The 16,532-nt window shown below is 41.6% G+C and overlaps 2 protein-coding genes across 2 annotated transcripts; both read left to right on the top strand.

Annotated features, from left to right (window-relative positions):
- The first annotated feature begins 2,585 nt into the window (after window positions 1-2,585).
- Window positions 2,586-3,158, top strand: LOC137717075 (uncharacterized). Its single transcript, XM_068456388.1, has one exon. The coding sequence runs from the start codon at window positions 2,586-2,588 to the stop codon at window positions 3,156-3,158; it is 573 nt and encodes a 190-aa protein (XP_068312489.1).
- A 5,884-nt stretch (window positions 3,159-9,042) lies between these two features.
- On the top strand, window positions 9,043-12,540 carry LOC137718438 (uncharacterized). The gene is made up of 4 exons (XM_068457988.1): window positions 9,043-9,538; window positions 11,460-11,522; window positions 11,718-11,849; window positions 11,952-12,540. Exons 1-4 carry the CDS (start codon window positions 9,197-9,199, stop codon window positions 12,225-12,227), a joined length of 813 nt encoding a protein of 270 aa, XP_068314089.1. The 5' UTR covers window positions 9,043-9,196; the 3' UTR covers window positions 12,228-12,540.
- The last annotated feature ends 3,992 nt before the right edge of the window (window positions 12,541-16,532 follow it).

Genomic DNA, 16,532 nt, shown 5'->3' with positions numbered 1-16,532 from the left:
CTATAGACTCAAAACATTTAAAACAGCAGCAAACACTCAAAAATACTCAATTCTAGACCTAACAAGTGATTTTGACGAAAATAAGACTTAACTTGACTCAAAAGACTAAAAGAAAACAGATTTTGACTCAAATAACAAGACTAAATGAAAGAGGGATTGTTTTTGACGAATTTAAAACTTAAAACAAAAACTTTGAATTAAACACTTGCAAAAATGATTTTGGGTGACTTAAATGGGCGAAAGGCTAGTTAGAGGGTCATTCTCCACACATGATATATGCATATGAACCAATTTCCAGTTATTATTCCTTTAGACTATGAATGACAATGCCCCAAGTTAATTGCATCACACAACTAACCATCAGATTTTCCTTATTTTATTGAATTGGATGGAATACGCATTGCAACCAAATTAGCTTTCTCAAGTTCTCTATATGAAATGCATGATAGAGATACATGTCAAAAGTCATTAAGTTCTATGAAAATCATAAGCATTGACAAAGGCATTCATCACCATGAAACGCATGAGACTCATACCAAGGATTTACTTAACACGATTGTGACTAGCAACCTCCACTACTTGTGAATATAAGTAAATAACTATTACTTGAAACTCCCTTATACTCTAGCATCAAATTCATGCAAGCAAATTAAGTGTCGACCCTCAACCAACATACATAAACAAGTTTTAATAACTTAGATAAGCAAATCACATTCAAGACTCAAGAAACAATAACTGAATATAATCAATTCATATAAAACATATAATCATGGCTTCGAATTCACCTCTAACTAAAAAGAAATTAATTCCACATGTTCATCATAATTGAAAACCAAATTAACATAAACATTGAACTAAAACTAAGGATAGAATACACCTAGAAACACTCCACACTCCAATGGCATGCACGGCACTCCCTTGGATGGCAGATTTGCACAAGTCTTCTTCTCCTTCCTTCCTTGCTTGCGGCACTAGGGTGGTGTAGGGTGAATTGTGGTGTTTGATGGCTGAAAGTATGAATGAATGAATGAGTGAATGGATCGTTTGAATGGTGCGGCATAGGGTTGTATTTATAGGCTAATTTATGCACAATTTATGAAGGAAAAGGATTGCACAATCCAATGGGAAAAGGGTTAAGTCTTTGCAGAAACCAAAAGGGAAAGGGATAGGGAATTTTCGCCAGAAATTAAGGGCTTCTAGAAACTAGGTATTTTGTGGCAGAAATTAGACTTCTAGAAGGGATAAAGGGCAGATTTCTGGACCTAAATGGATAAGGACATATGATATAGGTGTAGGATATGAATTACAACTTCGAAACCTCCAAGGAATGACCTATATGTGGCACACAAGGGATTAGGCTTCTAGACTATGAGTTTAAGTGTTTAAATGTATAACTAATCCCTTCTAAATAGCTAGATTTAAGGCACAAACTGATTTGGGATAAGATAAGATAGGATAGTGTTAGATTTAGGAAAGGATAAGGTTGGTTAGGATAGGATAAGATAAGGTTAGATAAGGTTCCTTATTTCTTGCTCTTTCCTTATCTTCTTTGCATTTGAACTTCTTTCTCCAGATTTGTAGCATTTCCTAGCCTCTCTTGACTTCAATTTCGTCCATCCACTTTGCTCCATAGTTAAGCTATCCAAACCATGCCCAAAACTGCTCCAAATGGCTCCAAAATGCACTTTCTTGCTCCTTTTGCCATTAGGACCTAAAAACATACGAAAATAGCTTAAAAGACTATAATAAGTAGTAGTTAACTATCTAAATGCAAGGAAACAACATAGTTAAGTAGCATAAATATGCTCCTATCAGCCACCTCATGTTTTTGGTACAATGTTTTATAATGTTAGCACGAGAATTGACGTTAAACTGTGAAGTGATAAAAAATTGATGGAAGACCAATTTAAAATAGTCTCCTTAACATTTTTCTTATTCTTCTTACCAATACAAACGTGACATGCAATGACCTTTTGGACATTGAAAAGGATTATCCAACAATGAAAATTGTCATAAGGAAGAAAGTGATGACATGAAAGATGTACAAACTCAATATATTGTTTTTGGTTTGAAGACATTTGTATTCCGAACCAATTGGTTTCAATCAACTGTCATTATTAGGATCCCGACGTAAGTAAATCAAACTGTAAAAATCTTTACACTTTGAGGCAACTTGTTTCAATACATTATTATCTTTTCGGGTCTAAGAGATAGGATAACAAATTGTCAGGTTTCCATTGACGATAAATAAGTGATAACGAAAGATGCTCATAACTCGTACTACCTTAATCGCAAAACTTATCATCTACGCAAATAACATTTTCCCTAAAAACCTAATTATATTATGGGAATGGGAAAACCCATTTTACTAAGGGAATAGGAATAGTTACCCAAATTGTGGCAAGTGGGTCACACACGCTACCGCCTCTGGAACTTCTTTTACTTTTAGTTTTAGGTCTCTTCCCCTATAAAAATCAAACCCTCCCTTCTCCTCAATCTTCACAGATAATCTTTGTAAATTCCCCTCTCTCTCTCTCTCTCTAGAAAGCTCGAATTTTCAGATCTGTAATTTTTTGTGGTCTCAGATGGCTGTTGAAGTTCTCAGTCCCAAGGATTGCCTCAAGTACTCACTCTCACGCCAGTCAGTAACGAATTTCAATCGGAACCCTAACCCTAGCTGCCTCGGCCGCCCAAGCCGCCCCCAGCCCGACGGCAAGAACCGAAGGCCCAACCGGCCCAATAACCTTCCCCGCCCGGTCCAGAAATTCCCGGTCCCCCAAAACCTTGTCATGGGTCAGGTCAAAATCCTCAAGCGGGGCGAAGAAATCCCCAAAACGGCGCCGGCTCCACCACTACAGAAGCAAAATTTCAAGCCCCAAGTGCCGGCTCCGCCGCCACAGAAGCAGAATCCCAAGCCCCAAGCTCCGGATCTCGGAAACACGAACCGGATGGGCCCGGAACCGAAACGGGTTCCCAAGCTGAGCAAACAGGCGGACCGGAACCGGACTGCCCGTTTCTACGCCGGATCGTCGTCGTGCATAGCCTCGCCGCCTCCGAGCTCTCTGCCTCTGCCATCCTTTTTCGCCAAGAAGGGCGTTGCCACAAACACCGATGCTGCGGCAAGCGAGCTGCTGAAGCTTCTGCGGCTGAATTTGTAGTTGGGTCGCCGTCCAGCAGTGGACCGCCAAATTGCAGTGTAAATTCTTGGATTTTGGCTCAATTTTGAGATGTGTGGCTGTCGTTCTTCCCCTTATTTTTTCAAAGGGAAGATGGAGGAAATCGCAGTTGGATCTAACGCTTTTTCTCCTTTTTAATTTATGGGTTGGATAATTAGTGTGCAGGGATAATACAGTCGGTCTGGTTTAGCGTTTAATTTTCAATTTGTTTTAGTTAAACTTTTCTATTAATTAGGTTTAGGTTTAAGAAGAAGATGGAGAATAGGAGCTGTATCTCTAAAATTAGGGTGTATATTTCTACATGTATATCCCCAAGTTTTTAAGTCAAATTTCGTTTTAAATTCCATGTAATTTTGTTTACCTTTGTCGAGTTGTTTTATTTTTCTACTATAATATATTTTATCTTGTGATTGGATTCCGTCCTTGTTTTGGATATTTGATATTTGGATTGAAGAAACGAAAGAAACAACGAGACAATAAGTTCCCTGGCTTGAATTTTCACTGGACGCATTCAAATGATGAAATTCGGAAAGCTGGGGAAAAAGCACTTTGGCTTGCAGCTGTCGAAAGCAAAAGCAGAAGCAGGTGCAGGTGCCTATGAACCCCTTTTTTCTGCGCCCTTTTGGTCCCAGAAATTCGTCACTTGATGTCGGTGGGAATTGGGATGCAGCTTTAAACTTAAGTGAAATCTGCCAGACCCTAAACACTCTCTTAGAATTGAAAGCTGAAAATTGGACTCTAAACATCAACCAAATTACGATCCAAGTCCTAAACTTAGTATTAAATTTGGAGACACAGCGTGTCGGTTTAAAAATTTCAGTGGAAATCATTCAACTTTTATAGACAACTGAAAACTTTCTACTGCTGTTTCACAATCCAAAAATTTAGCAAGTGATGGATTTCGGTTAAGTCAAACATTGAGCCAGTGGTAATGATTTAGTATTGAATTCGTCGTCTAGGAGAGTGAATTCTACTCGTTGTCTGGATTCCAAAACTTCTAAAAGTGAAGAAGAATATCACTTGCATAGTTTATAAGTGGCCACATGCATTAAACTTTCATCCTATTTATTCTTATAATTAATTATTCAAGGTATAAAAGGGTCTTTTTTGAGTTTAAACTCAAGTTCTTTTAGCTTAAGGCCCTATGGTCTTTTTTGAGTTTAAACTCCGGTTCTTTTAGCTTAAGGCCCTTGGTAACTTTTTTTGTTTGTTTGTTTATTTATTTATTTATAATTCTGTTTAAGACACCTAGGCAAACATGGTAAGAGCTCGAGTGGTTAAGGCTGATGGCCACCTCTCCCAAGTGGTCAGCGCTTCTGGATAACCACCTCCCTCGAGTGGTCAACTCTTTTAATAGATTACCATTAAATGAAGGGATCCTTGAGTAAACTGTCGATTTATCTCTTGAATTGTCATTTAACTTTTGATTTCCTTCTTAAATTTTTAATTGAAAAATCAAAGACAAACTAATTTTTAGCCGATTTCCCCTTAGTTTTTCTTAGATTACATCCAATTTAACGTTAACTTTTATCACTTGCACACTATGTGGTTGTCCCTTGAGTACAAAAGTGTCAATTCGCTGACCTTCAGACACAAAAAACTACAGAATCACACAGATTTCTATAGGTTGACATTGTAGAAATATAGGGTTTCAATTATTTTAAAGAATGAAGCGACTAAACTACCCCCTCACATATTGTGCATATGCTTCAATTTAGCATAAATTTGGATGGAATAAATGAAAATTTAAAATTGGCCAAAGAAAATAGTTTATGTCCTTAATTTTATAATTAAAAAGTTCAATTGGGAAATTGAAAGCTAAGTAAAAGTTCAAGAAAAAAACCAACAATTTACTCGAGACTCTTTAACTAGAAGACGAGACCCTTTAACTAGAAGAATAAGATATTTATTTGGTGGATAGAAAGAAGCCACCTCACCACTATTTATAGACATGTTTGACCTTACTTGAGAAGGCTTGGCTGCCTACCAAAGGAAGAAATGGGCACAAAGAAAGGGACGATACTTGACCCTATACTAGACCTCTCTTATTACATGTATATTGTAAGAGCAACTCCACCCATCAAGGGCAAGGGCAAAGGGCCCTAAAGTTGCATTGCAACCTATAAACCATCATTCACCTGTCCAAATTGGCAAGGTCAAGTGGTGGGCCAAGCAAAACCCACTCAAGAGTCCAAGCATCTGAAGTCCAACATTGCCAAATGACGTCAACCATGTTTAGATATTTGTTTTGTTTGGCGCGTGCAATGCACACGTGAACTCGTCGTCTACGACAATGTATTCTACTCATTGTCTGGATTCGAAAACTTTTAAAAGTGGAGAAGAATATCACTTACATAGTTTATAAGTGGCCACATGCATTGAACTTTTATCCTATTTATTCTCATAATTAATTATTCAAGGTATAAAATGGTCTTTTTTGAGTTTAAACTCGAGTTCTTTTAGCTTAAGGCCATTGGTAACTTTTTTTGTTTGTTTGTTTTTTTATTTATTTGTAATTCTGTTTAAGACACATAGGCAAACATGGTAAGGGCTTGAGTGGTTAAGGCTGATGGGCACCTCTCGTGAGTGGTCAGCACTTCTGGATGACCACCTCCTTCAAGTGGTTAGCTCTTTTAATAGATTACCATTAAATGAAGGGATCCTTGAGTAAACTGTCGATTTATCTCTTGAACTGTCATTTAACTTTTGATTTCCTTCTTGAAGTGTCATTTAAATTTTGATTTCCTTCTTAAACTAATTTTTAGCCAATTTCCCTTTAGTTTTTCTTAGATTTGATCCAATTTAACATTAATTCTTATCACTTGCACACTACGTGGCTCTCCCTTGAGTACAAAAGTGTCAATTCGCTAGACCTTCAGACACAAAAAACTATAGAATCACACAGATTTCTATAGGTTGACATTGTAGAAATATAGGGTTTCAATTATTTTAAAGAATGAAGCGATCGAACTACCCTCACATATTGTGCATATGCTTCAATTTAGCATAAATTTGGATGGAATAAATGAAAATTAAAATTGGCCAAAGAAAATAGTTTATGTCCTTAATTTTATAATTAAAAAGTTCAATTGGGAAATTGAAAGCTAAGTAAAAGTTCAAGAAAAAAACCAGCAATTTACTCGAGACCCTTTAACTAGAAGAATAAGATATTTATTTGTTGGATAGAAAGAAGCCACATCACCACTATTTATAGACATGTTTGACCTTCCTTGAGAAGGCTGCCTACCAAAGGAAGAAATGGGCACAAAGAAAGGGACGACACTTGACCCTACACCAGACCTCTCTCATTCCATGTATATTGTAAGAGCAACTCCACCCATCAAGGGCAAGGGCAAGGGCAAGGGCAAGGGCAAGGGGCCCTAAAGTTGCATTCCAACCTATAAACCCTCATTCACCTGTCCAAATTGGCAAGGTCAAGTCGTGGGCCAAACAAAGCCCACTCAAGAGTCCAAGCATCTGAAGTCTAGCATTGCCAAATGACGTTCACCATGTTTGGATATTTGTTTTGTTTGGCGCATGCAATACACCCGTGAACTAAGCGAGTAGGCCGATAGCTTCGGTTGTTGTGGAGACCGCTGCATTAGTCCAAGGGCCACAAACTGGTATATATCGTGGCAATTCGTGAACCATTGGATTTTCAATCCATGAATGATCTGGAACTTTGGATTTTCAATGATTTTTTATGGGCTTTTTTAACTTTAATCTTTCAAGAAGATTTAAATTTAAAGCAAACCTAGTGTTATATTACATATTGATTATAATCCCTTCATGTATCCTTAATTCAAAATAATTAATGTGCATATTATTTAATGTCACATCCCCGCCCGGGGCGGATCACTTCCCAGGCTCGCTCCACCACCGTAGCACGATATTGTCCACTTTGGGCTTACCATTCCCTCACGGTTTTGTTTTTGGGAACTCACGAGCAACTTCCCAGTGGGTCACCCATCACGGGATTGCTCTAGCCCCCTTCTCGCTTAACTTCGAAGTTCCTACGGAACCCAAAGCCAGTGAGCTCCCAAAAGGCCTCGTGCTAGATAGGGATGGGAATATACATTTAAGGATCACTCCCCTGGCCGATGTGGGATGTTACAATCCACCCCCCTTAGGGACCCGTCGTCCTCGTCGGCACACATGCGGCCAAGGTTAGGCTCTGATACCAAATTGTCACATCCCCGGCCGGGGCGGATCACTTCCCGGGCCCGCTCCACCACCGTAGCACGATATTGTCCGCTTTGGGCTTACCATTCCCTCACTGTTTTGTTTTTGGGAACTCACGAGCAACTTCCCAGTGGGTCACCCATCATGGGATTGCTTTAGCCCCCTTCTCGCTTAACTTCGGAGTTCCTACAGAACCCGAAGCCAGTGAGCTCCCAAAAGGCCTCGTGCTAGATAGGGATGAGAATATACATTTAAGGATCACTCCCTTGGGCGATGTGGGATGTTACATTTAATGTCTTCCATTAAATATTTAAATTTATTAATATACAAATTTTAATTTATTTTTTGACCCAAAAAGAGTTTTTTAATTTATCAATTTTATTTAACATTCTTCGAACTTCAAAGACTCAATTAATGTACCTAAATGTTAGTACCGAAATGCACTATATTGAACTAATGTATTTAAATGTTAGTACCGAAATGTATGTACTGAAATATATACACCAAAATGTATTATATTAAATTAATGTACCTAAATGTGTGTACCAAAATGTATGCACCGAAATGTTAGTACCAAAATGTATTATATTGAATTAATGTATCTAAATGTTTTTATCGAAATATATGTACTGAAATGTGTGTACCTGAATGTATGCACAAAAAAGTATTACAATGAATTTAATGTACCTAAATGAATATGACAAAGTACATCGAAATATATTGTATAACAAAATTAATTTATCTAAATATTTACAATAAAATATATTAGGATAAATGAAATGAAAATAAAAATTATAATAAAATAAAATTAATACATTAAAAATTAGGAAGAAAAAGAGAAATAATAACATTCAAATATTAACTTGACATTCAAATATTTAATAATAACATTTTAAAACTTGAGGAGTGTATGAAACTTGTGAAGTTATTATAGAGGTTGGGTGTGGGAATTGTACGAGTTGGTCAGGTTAGACTTCAAAGCAGCGTTCGTGAATTCAATAAGCTTGGGTTTGAATTGTTCAAACTAATTGCCACTCAAGAAAATAAGCAAACCATCCTACCCAAACGATTTTTAAGCGGACTGGGTTGGGTAAGTTTCTTTCATATTCTTAATGTGAGTGTAATTAACAAATAATCGATACTTACGTAAAATTAGGCCTAAATTATGTGAATCTAGTATTATAGAATCACTACATGTTACTAAATATATAAATTTCACTATTCAAATCAAGTATTAATAAACAAATGCGTTCAAAAGTTAAAACTCAAAGTTTTCAAACCCTTTTCATTAGTGTTGTTTTTGGGATGTGATATCCATACACCCCAGTTAATTTCTCACACACCTTGTTAATTTTTAGCAGTTGGATCGGATGAATTAAAAAAGATCTACGGACAGAAATTATCAAGAAATGCGTGGATAACACATCCCTTCTTTTTAAAAAATGGATATTACGAAGGCCCAAAAAAAGATGGGAATAAAACCCAATAACCAAGCCCATGTCAACATGAAAACTTGTCAGCGCCCACACGTCACCCGGTGGGACCCGACTGATAAAAAAAGGAAGAAATTTGAAAATATAGAGAAATAAAAAGGAAAAGAATGAGAAGAAAAAGAGTCAGAATCACACAGACCCACCCTGAAAAAAAAAAAAAAAAAAAAATTGAAGAAACAAAAAGCGAAAAACTGGAAGAATCAACTCCTACTTTCCTCCACCAGCATATATATATTTTTAAACCCCCGCATCTCCTCTCTATCTCTCTCTCTCATCCGCCACCCTCCCTTCTCTCTCTAAAAACCTTCTCTCTCTATCTAGGACTCTGGGTTTGTACTTTCAGAGATGGTGGTCAAAGAGGAGTGGACGAGAGCGGCGATGACCGACGACGTGCTTGTCGTCGAGCTACTGCTGCGGCTCAAGCAGGCGCAGGCGGCGGGGCCTTCGTGTCCGATGTCGCAGTCTCTTTTGACGCTCAGGTGGGGTGTCAGGATGCCACGCTCCAAAGCGGCGTCGTCCGGTTCCAGATTCGACGGCGACGTCTCGCATCAGAGGAGAAGCGGCAAGAACGGCGCCGATTCCACCACTAGATGCAGCCCAACGACGCCTCTCTCATGGAGCGGTGGCACCGGCTCTCCATCCGCCACCGCCGACGGCTTCGAAGAGTCTAGCTGCCCCAGATCCAAGGTCCCTCTCTCTTTCTCTCACTTTCTCTCACTTTCTCTCTGTGCTCTTCGATTTTTGTGCTTTTGATTTCCCGCTAGCTGATCTCTGCCCGCAGTGTGTGAGGCCACGTTCGAGTCTGTTTATTAATTGACCGAAATACCCACGGCGACCGGCGGCGGTTCGTATTTACGAATATCTCTGCTGAGCAGCGCCGTTAGCGGAGAGCCTGAGTTTCGTTATGGTTTCCGAGGCTTTTCGCGTGGCCGTGGGACGACACATTTCGTGCCTACTTTTCACTTTACCGATTTTGTCCCTCTTCCTTTAATTTATTTACCTTGTTCGCCAATTTTTTCCTTTTTATACTCACGATTTCAAAACCGACGTTTCCGTTTTCCTCTATCGCGTTTCGGTTGTCGTCTCCCGAGCCGCTAACGCTGACGAGGTCAAATTCGTCATTTCGGTTTCTTTATTAGATTCTTGTTTTCAGTTGTTAGCTCGCCGATCACCGAGGGTCAACCGTCGATGGCTGCCATGGACGGTGTAGCTTTTGTGTCCTCTTTCCCATGCCCCGGTCCTACCCCGGTGTATTTTCATATTTTGCTCACGTGAAGTAGCAGATCGAAACCTCCTGACGTTTTCGTCTAGCTTCTTTCGCCGGTCACCTGTCCACTCTTGTGTTTAGATTCACCAAACTACCCTCCCAAAAACCTGTCCTTGTTCCTGCTAACCAAGGACATTTCCGTCAATTCCTAGACTTACCGCAGTGTGGAATCTCGGAAGCTTCCGTTACACGGCAATCTTTTCTCGTCTGAATCCTTTTTGCTCGAGACAAAAGTCGCGTCTCGCGTTGAGTCAAAAGTAAGAATGGTAAGGGGGCATTGGGAGGGGTATTTCGGTCAACTGGAAAAATGGGGGTTGGGTGTGGTGGTGAGGGGGGCCATCTTAAAGCATGTAGGGTCCCGTGAGTTTTTGTTTAGGGATAGGTCCGCGTTTCGGTTTGCTGTGGCGTTGTTAGTGGGGGTTGCTGGTGTAATCATCCAGTGTGGCGAGGGTGCAGGGTCCAGCTGGATCATTATTTTTTATTTTTTTAATAAACGATATTACCTTTGCCAAGGAAAAACGGGTGAGCTTAACCTCATAACGAACTAGCAATAATGTAATTTAAATTCGTTACAAGTGAAAATTGAACTCAGTTGGTTTCGGCCATTGATTGGGGAATTGTACCTTTGGGTTTTCCGAATCTGACGGTCTTGGGGTTGTTTGGCGAGAAAAGTGGAATTTTAATTAAAAATATCTTAATTAATTTTTAATTATTTTAATGAGGGGAATTTGGGTAAATAGATTGGAGTTGTTAGAGAGGCAATGAGGCAGTATTTGTGGGGACTCTGGGATTGGATAGGATCACTGGAGGAGGGCCATGGCGAAGGAAAGTCACGTGAGGAATATAATAAGGAGCTTCTCATGTGTGGCCACGTGGATTTTTGATGATGTGAAATTCCAAGGGCTTTGGTTTACTCATCACTGGGAACTGGGGAAGCTTTATCCACTAGGGTGGTGGATAGCTGGTAAATTGCAGGCTTGGTAGTGGATACAGTTGTGAGATATTCTGATCCGGGCAGCTCTCGCATCGGATGGGATCAATATGGAATTGGGCGATACTAAATTTTGAAAATTTAGATTCCTCTATGTTAGGTAAATAAAGGAATCCCTCGTAATTGAAATTCAATTTTGCATTTGGTTTTCGATTATGGTACCTACACGTGCCATTAATGTTTTTGTAAGACGGGTTATATTAATGATGTGGTCGGTCATCCTACTTCAAGTTTTAAATTGATTATATTATATGACATTCTGTGTGTTTTATGTAATGCCATATTTTTTATTATTTTTTTGTTTTGATGGGATTATATGCCGATGTGTGTGTTTTGCATCGAAATTTCAGGGCAATGCTACATATGAATCCACCAGCACCACCACTGGCACCAAGAGGGCAAGGAGAAAGAAGGTAAACACTAAACCCCAAATTTTGTTTTGTCCACCTACATTATTCAAGGGAATATAATTATATAGATTTAATAATTATTGGGCCTTTTTTTAATATAGCGATATATTTACAATAAATAAAATAAAATGGTATCGAACTAGTAATTGGCGTATTGGAACTTTGTTTTTTGACATGGACGTGGTTGTAATTTTGCAGACATATGCTGAGCTAAAAGAGGAGGAAAGTTCGTTGTTGAAGGAAAGGACATATCTGCAAAAGGAAATAGCGACCTTACAAACAACTTTCAAGGAGCAAATAGCCAAAAATGACAACTTTAAGAGAATCAAGGTGAGACACAGATTCTACTCTTCCTTCCTTGATCCCTCTACTGGACCAAATTATAGTTGTACGGATTTTCGCTCAACTTTCGATCCTCTTTTGTCGTTGCAGATTGATCTGAACTTGCATTCCGCGAGGAATTTGAGTGCAAACTTTGACGGAGCAGGGAAATCGATTTCCAGCCAACCCCATGAGAGAATAGCTTCTTCTAGTTCCACTGCCTGCTACATTCCTTGGGATTTGCCTCCACGTCCACACCCGCGATTGGATTCTTGCGTTGAAAGCAATGCTATTCTGGCCCGGGATAACTCCTTCTTGCTGCCTGATCTAAACATGGTTCCATCCGGCGAGGAATCGGGTTTGGAAATGCTACCTGGGATGAGCTGATGAAAATAAGATGATTTCCCAGTTGCCAGTCTAACATAGCTCAAGCCACAGGAGCTCACGTCAGTAGGTACTACTACTACTACAAGTACAAAGTCAAGAGTATTTGATGAAGTTACGGATTTAACCTGGTCTGGATCCCCATTACTTGGAGTTGATTGGGGGTTTAATTAGTAGCATTGCCAATGTGTCATGGGTTCCTGCTTTTAAGGGTAAAACCCTCATTACTTCTCTCATTCTCGTGTTGAAATTATATTAGATCCGCGAAAATTGTACCATTCTTTGTAGTCCAAAACGTCGTCGTATTCTAGTTTCAGTCCCACAATACGTGTTGAATTGTCAACGACTCTTGTATTTTTTTATTTAGATTTTTTTAATCATAAATGGTTTTAAAAATTGATGCAACTCGTCATTTTAGTCTGTTAATATGAAAATCAATCAATATAGTTTTCGAAATGTATCATTGCATATCAGTTTGGTCCCTATCATTTATTTGTTAAATTTGTTGTTAGTTTGATGGCGTGACACATGTGAATCTATTTAGCCAGGTGAACTGAACAAATAAAAATAAAATTGAACTTTAAAAGAAAAAGTAAAATAAATAAACATAAAAAAAAACCCACAACTAAGATTCTAAAAGGCTAGGTGCTGGCCGTGGCGAAAGCCTTTAGTGCCGAAGCGAGATGCCCACAACTCCATCTGAAATCAGATTGCAACGAAATCAAAATCGATTTGCAGCGACCGAAATCAAAGACGCGTACGTCCAACAGCAGCAGAAACAACCACCTCCATCGGAGCCACCTTGAGGCCCGCTGAACCCCTCCCGTAACCTCCCCGCTCCCCCATCATTGCTTGTGGTGTTTTGGGTGCTACTTCAACATGCGAAAGTAAGTTTGAAGATGGAGGAGGTGATACCACTCGTGGCTGTCGCTGTTGGGTATGAGGGTGGAGGGAGGTGGCTGAGTTATTTATTTTGAAACCCAGAAAAATCAAAGACCCCTCTTGATTTGATACTCTCCCTCTCCAGATCTCTTATTTCCCAAATTTCTCCACACTCGTGCAAAGCACAAAAGCACAAGAATTGCAAATTTGCAATCAGCCCGTATTGATTTCTGTTGACTCTAAAAATTACAAAACCTACGTGGCGCGCAGGCCGAGTAACTAACAAGCTAACTACGTCATTCGGTTGAATGCGGGGCGTGCCAACTCGTCGGCCGAGCTTGGCCGAGGAGTAAACGTTGTGGATGTCGCGTTGAGCGCGTCGTTGACTTCTCTATCTTGCGATTGCGACTGAGGAAGGAACACTCTCGGTCTCTGGGTTCTATAGCCTGAAGACAAGGCTACTAATTCTGCGGAGTTCACAAATCGTCGGAGCCCGATTCGGTCATTGTGATTATATTCGTAAGAGTATAAGCACGCCGAATCGAGACCAAACTATATGGGCACAGGTACTCAAATGTGATGTATGTCTTAATGGTAAACGTAGTTCGGCCGTCGGAATGCCGAACCCTGAAACTTACTTGCGAGTATCCAATCATAAAATCACTCGGCGTCCAGTACGCCGATCAATGTAATTCGTAACACCTGACTATGCCGAGAAGGCTTAGCAAGATGACCTCTGCCAACAAAGGTTCGAAAACCCTTCTCAGCCGAGACTTAGATAGGTAACCGGTCGACCTCGACGCAGTGCTGTTTATCCAAAATGAAGGTGCTTCTTGATCGGCTGATTCTGCGGCAGCAGTGCTGTTTATCTAAACTGAAGATGCTCGCCGGGTGCCTCCACAGTGCTGTTTATCCAAACTGAAGGTGTGTCGGCGGAAAAGGAAAAGGAAAAATCTCAAGGTCTTTGAGAGGTTTCGCGCAGGGCAATTGTATGCTGATTTGAAGGGAATTTTCTGTTGCATGATTTCTTGTATTTATAGCACCCCATTCCTTGAGACCGATTCGCATTCTGATTTGGAGTGGGAGTCCTTGTCCCGTTTCATCTCTAACTCGAACAAACCTACTCCTACTGGGATTCTGAATTTTCCTTCCTTTCGAGGCTTTATTCTTAGCCGGTCGGGAATCCTAGTCGCACCAGGACTCCCTCGACCTTTTCTATTTATCTAGATTACTTAGGATAGGACTTGACCGACCCTGCCAATAGGCCCGGGATTTATCATTCGGCCCATAGTATGACATAACCTTGGGTCGAGCACATCCTGCTGCTCGGCCCAACAATATTATTTTGGGCCCAAACATTGCCCCCTCGCTTCTGAGGTCGCCGACTGTTAACTCTTGGTCGGGCCTCGGCCTTGAAGAAGCGGAAACGCCTATTGCTTTTCGGACTTTACTTCCCTTGATGACCATTACTGATGCACATTTATGAGACATGATTGCACTCTCCTCGTTGGCCCCAACGTACAGCCACGTGTCGATTCTCCGCCGCTCTTAAAAGCTTTCAATCATGGCCCTCGAGATCGTGCACTTACCGAAGCGTCTTATCCTAATTAATGCATTAAAACTGTCGCCGCACGCAATCGTGCGTCCTGGATTTTCGACCCCTCGATCCTATCTTCGCAGGTTCCCAAAATATCCGAAATGATTGGAACCTTTCCCGGTTAAATTTCCCCCCAATTTGAACCAGTGCTTTTCGAATTCCAGACGTTTGATCTTCATTCTGAAAAGCCTATAAATACCCAAACTTCTGTCATTCGCATCTCACGCCTTCAGAAATTTCGAAATCTCAATTTTATCATTCCTGTTCGTTCAAACAAAGCCTTCCAGTTCTTCCTTCTGCAATATCTCATTCTTCCAAACCATTCTCTCTTCTCTACGAATAGCCTCCTTTATTTCGAAGCTCTCTGACGAGTGCAACAAGTGCAAGGATTTCATCGATCGGAGCGCAATCAAAATGCTACGCTTCGAGAATGACATGGCCACCACTCATCAGATTCTGGGCCCACTCTTCAGAGATGCAGTACCGTCGTGCATCACCAATCTTCTCAAGGAGCAGTGCTTAACACCCCTGCTTCAGGGGTTCGACTGGTCGAAATGGTGCTTGGCTCGGCCTCAAGGAGCTTGGCCCTCGACCACCACAGCCTGGGCCGCCTGGGTCGACCGAATGAGAGCATTCTTCGGCGAGGAGTGGAAGGCCCTTGATATCTACGATGCCATCATGCTCTCGACCATGGAGATTACCATAGACAAGGAGCTGCTTATGGCGGCCTTGACTTTATGGTGTTCGGCCACTAACACCATGATCCTTCATTTCGGCCCTCTCGGCCCCACAGTCCTCGACATCTCGGCTATCCTTAGGACTTTTCCATCCGGCCTCCCAATCGATGCCGCTCTTTCTGGATGCCCCTCTCTTCTTGACCTGAAGGCGCTTTTCGACGAGCGGGCAGTCGAAACGCTCGGCCGAGGCGATCGGGAGCCTTCAAGAGAAGAAGTTCAGAAGCTCCATAAGAACTTCTTCAACTACAACACTCTCATCCTCCACTTCGCCGGCTGAGGCGAGGAAAGCCTCAGGAAGGGAGAACATGAAGCCTTCCTCTTCTACTGGTACAACAAATTTATTTGTTGTACCAGGTCGAACAAATGCTTGGTCGAGAATATGCCGGTGGCCCAGGCCCTGGCTAGTGGTCACTCTCTGGCGCTCAGCCCGGCTATACTTGCCAACCTCTTCCGCTGCTTGGCCGAGACGACCATCAACAAAATTGACCCGTACCAGAACGGACCCCTCTGGGTCTTCTAACTCTGGTTGCAGGTCTATTTTTCCACTCTTCGGCCCGAGGTCCCTGCTTTCCAGCGCTCGGCCGCCCTTGGCCCCCAACCGGCCTCTTGACCGGCTTTTCCTCACTGGGCCGACGAGGTCCTTAAGCACTTTTTCAGCCTCGACGTTCTTTCGGACGACGAGTTCCTGGTGTGCCGGCGCCAGGAGTACCCTGCCTCGATCAGGCTCTCGACGGCAGTGTGGGCCGAGACCGAGGATGCAGGCCTTCGTCAGTCCTGGGGGTCATTCGTATTGGCTCGTGACCTCCCCCTTGGTTGCAATGCCCGCCGAGCCAGTTGGGAGGTCTACCATCCCCACTTTGTCGCCCGGCAGCTTGGCTACCTCCAAGGTTGCCCCGTACCCCTGCTCGCCTCTCGTTCCCTCCTGAGCCGAGGACGTCTTTCTGGCTCTTCCGAGAGGGAATGCCGGACGACGAAGCAGGAGTTTCAGGATCGGTGCAAGAAGTTTCGGCTTCGGCCGACCGTTCCTGAATCCTTGGGTACCGACACCTTTGGAGACTGGTGGGACGAGTACACCTGCGACTTCTTCGGCGC

Source organism: Pyrus communis, chromosome 15, assembly GCF_963583255.1.
Source record: "Pyrus communis chromosome 15, drPyrComm1.1, whole genome shotgun sequence".
Lineage (NCBI taxonomy): Eukaryota > Viridiplantae > Streptophyta > Magnoliopsida > Rosales > Rosaceae > Pyrus > Pyrus communis.
Note: the sequence above shows the minus strand (reverse complement) of the source record. Positions and strands in the feature narration are given on the sequence as shown.

Excerpts from the sequence above, each read along its gene's own strand:
- LOC137717075 (XM_068456388.1), top strand. The coding sequence starts at position 2,586 with ATGGCTGTTGAAGTTCTCAGTCCCAAGGATTGCCTCAAGTACTCACTC.
- LOC137718438 (XM_068457988.1), top strand. The coding sequence starts at position 9,197 with ATGGTGGTCAAAGAGGAGTGGACGAGAGCGGCGATGACCGACGACGTG. Across the intron at positions 9,539-11,459 it reads CTAGCTGCCCCAGATCCAAG|GGCAATGCTACATATGAATC; the intron begins GTCCCTCTCTCT and ends TCGAAATTTCAG. Across the intron at positions 11,850-11,951 it reads ACAACTTTAAGAGAATCAAG|ATTGATCTGAACTTGCATTC; the intron begins GTGAGACACAGA and ends TTGTCGTTGCAG.